The 2,243-nt window shown below is 40.7% G+C and overlaps 1 protein-coding gene across 1 annotated transcript in view; it reads right to left on the bottom strand.

Moving 5' to 3' along the window:
* TXNRD1 (thioredoxin reductase 1) overlaps nucleotides 1–2,243 on the bottom strand; it is a 48,331-nt gene that overhangs the window by 24,573 nt on the left and 21,515 nt on the right. Inside the window, 1 exon segment of the mRNA XM_025204904.1 lies at nucleotides 2,173–2,243. This exon segment is cut by the window's right edge and continues 11 nt beyond it. Within this exon segment, the coding sequence (XP_025060689.1) occupies nucleotides 2,173–2,243 (71 nt within the window).

Below are 2,243 nucleotides of genomic sequence, written 5' to 3'. Positions count from 1 at the left end.
AGGAATGAGAATGCATGCTGCATGCAACTGGAATCAAAGCATTAAACTGAACATGGAATACTCTTATTTTGCCCAATATATAAAAAAAATTTATCAACTTTTACAATGAAGTAGAAGAAGCTACCTAAATCTTAGATCCCCCTTTTCTCTGAATGTCTTTCCTAATGGTGTTGCAGTGAGTTAACTACTTGGAAGTATTGATTTACAAGGAAAAAGGCTCAGTACATAGATAGATATACAGTACAGTCACATCATACATGCATTTAACTTGCATGAATTCAACTATACGCAGGGTGGGAGGGGGGGCGGGGCTTGAGTTGGCAGCAGTGGCGAAAGGTTTTGGGAGCGTGGTGGTGGCCCAGTGGCACGCAGCCATCCCCCCCCCCACCCCACGCTGCGCCGCTGCCGCCGGCTGCACAGCTCCAAGCATGGCTCCGCGGCGGCGGCGGGAGTCTTTGGAGCCAGAGGTAGTCACCACTAGTCAAATCACTGGCGATTTGACTATATGCGATTTTTGCCTTACGCGGTGACCTTAGAACGTAACCCCTGCATAAGATGCGACATGCCTGTACCATCTTGACAGTTTGGGAAGATTTTATTTTAGCTAAAGCATTATAACAGAATATTTACAAACAAAAAACAAAGAAAAGAATATAATAAATTAATTCAAACCACAGCTGTAAGTGAAGCTGGTGGTACAATCTATGCTTAAGGTTTCTCACTGTCTAGACTCAAGCTTTTCATTTCACTTTTCAATGCTTCCAACTATAAGACTCTGTATTCAGCTGCTTATAACCACGCTAAACTTGAATCATTTATGATGACCCTTTCTCTGGAGAAAAAATAAATAAATCAGCAAACAGTTCAGGCATTTCAAAGTAGGGACAACTCTTTTGTTTGGGGAATGCTTGATTTCCTGCAATTGTTTTCTGGAGAACCTGTAGCAGACCACTCTGCTTTACAGCAAAAGCTTGCAATTCAGTAAGGCAACCAGGTGCTGGTATACTTGTTCAATAAAGATATGCTAAAGTATGGCAGCTATAGCCTCCAAAGATTTTATCTATCATAAGCATGCTCCAAGTGCAGACTGAAAAGGGTGAGCAAGGCTTTCCCTGAAAATGCTGCCATGCAGAAAATATCATAGGATTACATAAATAAAGTTTGCATTACGATTCATGTCCATAATTAGCCAGATTAAGGCTGTACAGGCAACTCAGTTCTGGCATTCCTTAACTCTGGAGTGCCTGACTTGGCAACCTGAGCTTTCTGAGTGCAGTGTCATACATGTATTAATTGTGTTCAATTTCACACCATCCTTAGCAGAATAGTGTGAAATCTGACAGTTTGGTTTCTCTGCATATTTTATTTGGTGTTGCTTTACATATCCTTGCACACCCACAATTTTTGCTTTCATTTCCATGTTCCAAAGGACCTAAATGACAAACTGTACAGAAACCATCACTATTTCACTCACTTGTGTGTTCAAATCATGCAACAACACAAGTTTGACATGGTTTTAAACAGAAATGATAAATTCTGCTCAAGTTTTTTCCAAAAGAATAATGACATTTACAGAACTTTGTGAGTTGTAACAAAACTTGAAGGCAGGTCATATTCATTTAACTTCACAACAAAAGCTTTACTATTTAACACTTTTTTGCTTAACATTCTGCACTTTGCTAAACAAGATGCAGTGAGCCAAAAAACACCTCAGGAACTTGGGTTTTCCTTGGCCTGGGTGCCTATGTTTCCTCACAGCATTAAGTATGCTTCAGGGTGAATACATTTCTTCACTTGTACTGACATGCACATTAGGAATGAGGAAGGAAATGGGTATGATGGGGCTGGAGAGGGTTGATGAATTAATGCAAATGTTAATCACAGATAATTTTTATGGCATTATCCACTCCTGATCCTGTCATCCAGGAGTAACAGTACTGTATGATCTCATGGAAAATCTCAGGGCTAAATGTTCAGTCTTTTGATGTAGGCTGGAGAGACTGCTCTTGCTGACCTGCTCTTCTGCCAAGCCCACTCTCCTTCACTTTTCTGGCTCACAAGTCCCATGTTCAACATCCTTACTGCTTCTCCAGTGCTGCTCTCTTGCAGCTTGCAAAACTATTTTTTTTAAAGCATGCATGGTGAATTATTCTGCATTCCCTCCTATTTTACCTGCTAATGCAGTATTCCTTGTCTCCAGGGATATTCAGGTAGCGTGGCCTTTCACCAGTGGCAATAATAAA

This window comes from Alligator sinensis, unplaced genomic scaffold (genome assembly GCF_000455745.1).
Source record: "Alligator sinensis unplaced genomic scaffold, ASM45574v1 scaffold267_1, whole genome shotgun sequence".
NCBI lineage: Eukaryota > Metazoa > Chordata > Crocodylia > Alligatoridae > Alligator > Alligator sinensis.
This window is presented reverse-complemented; position numbering and strand designations above follow the sequence as displayed.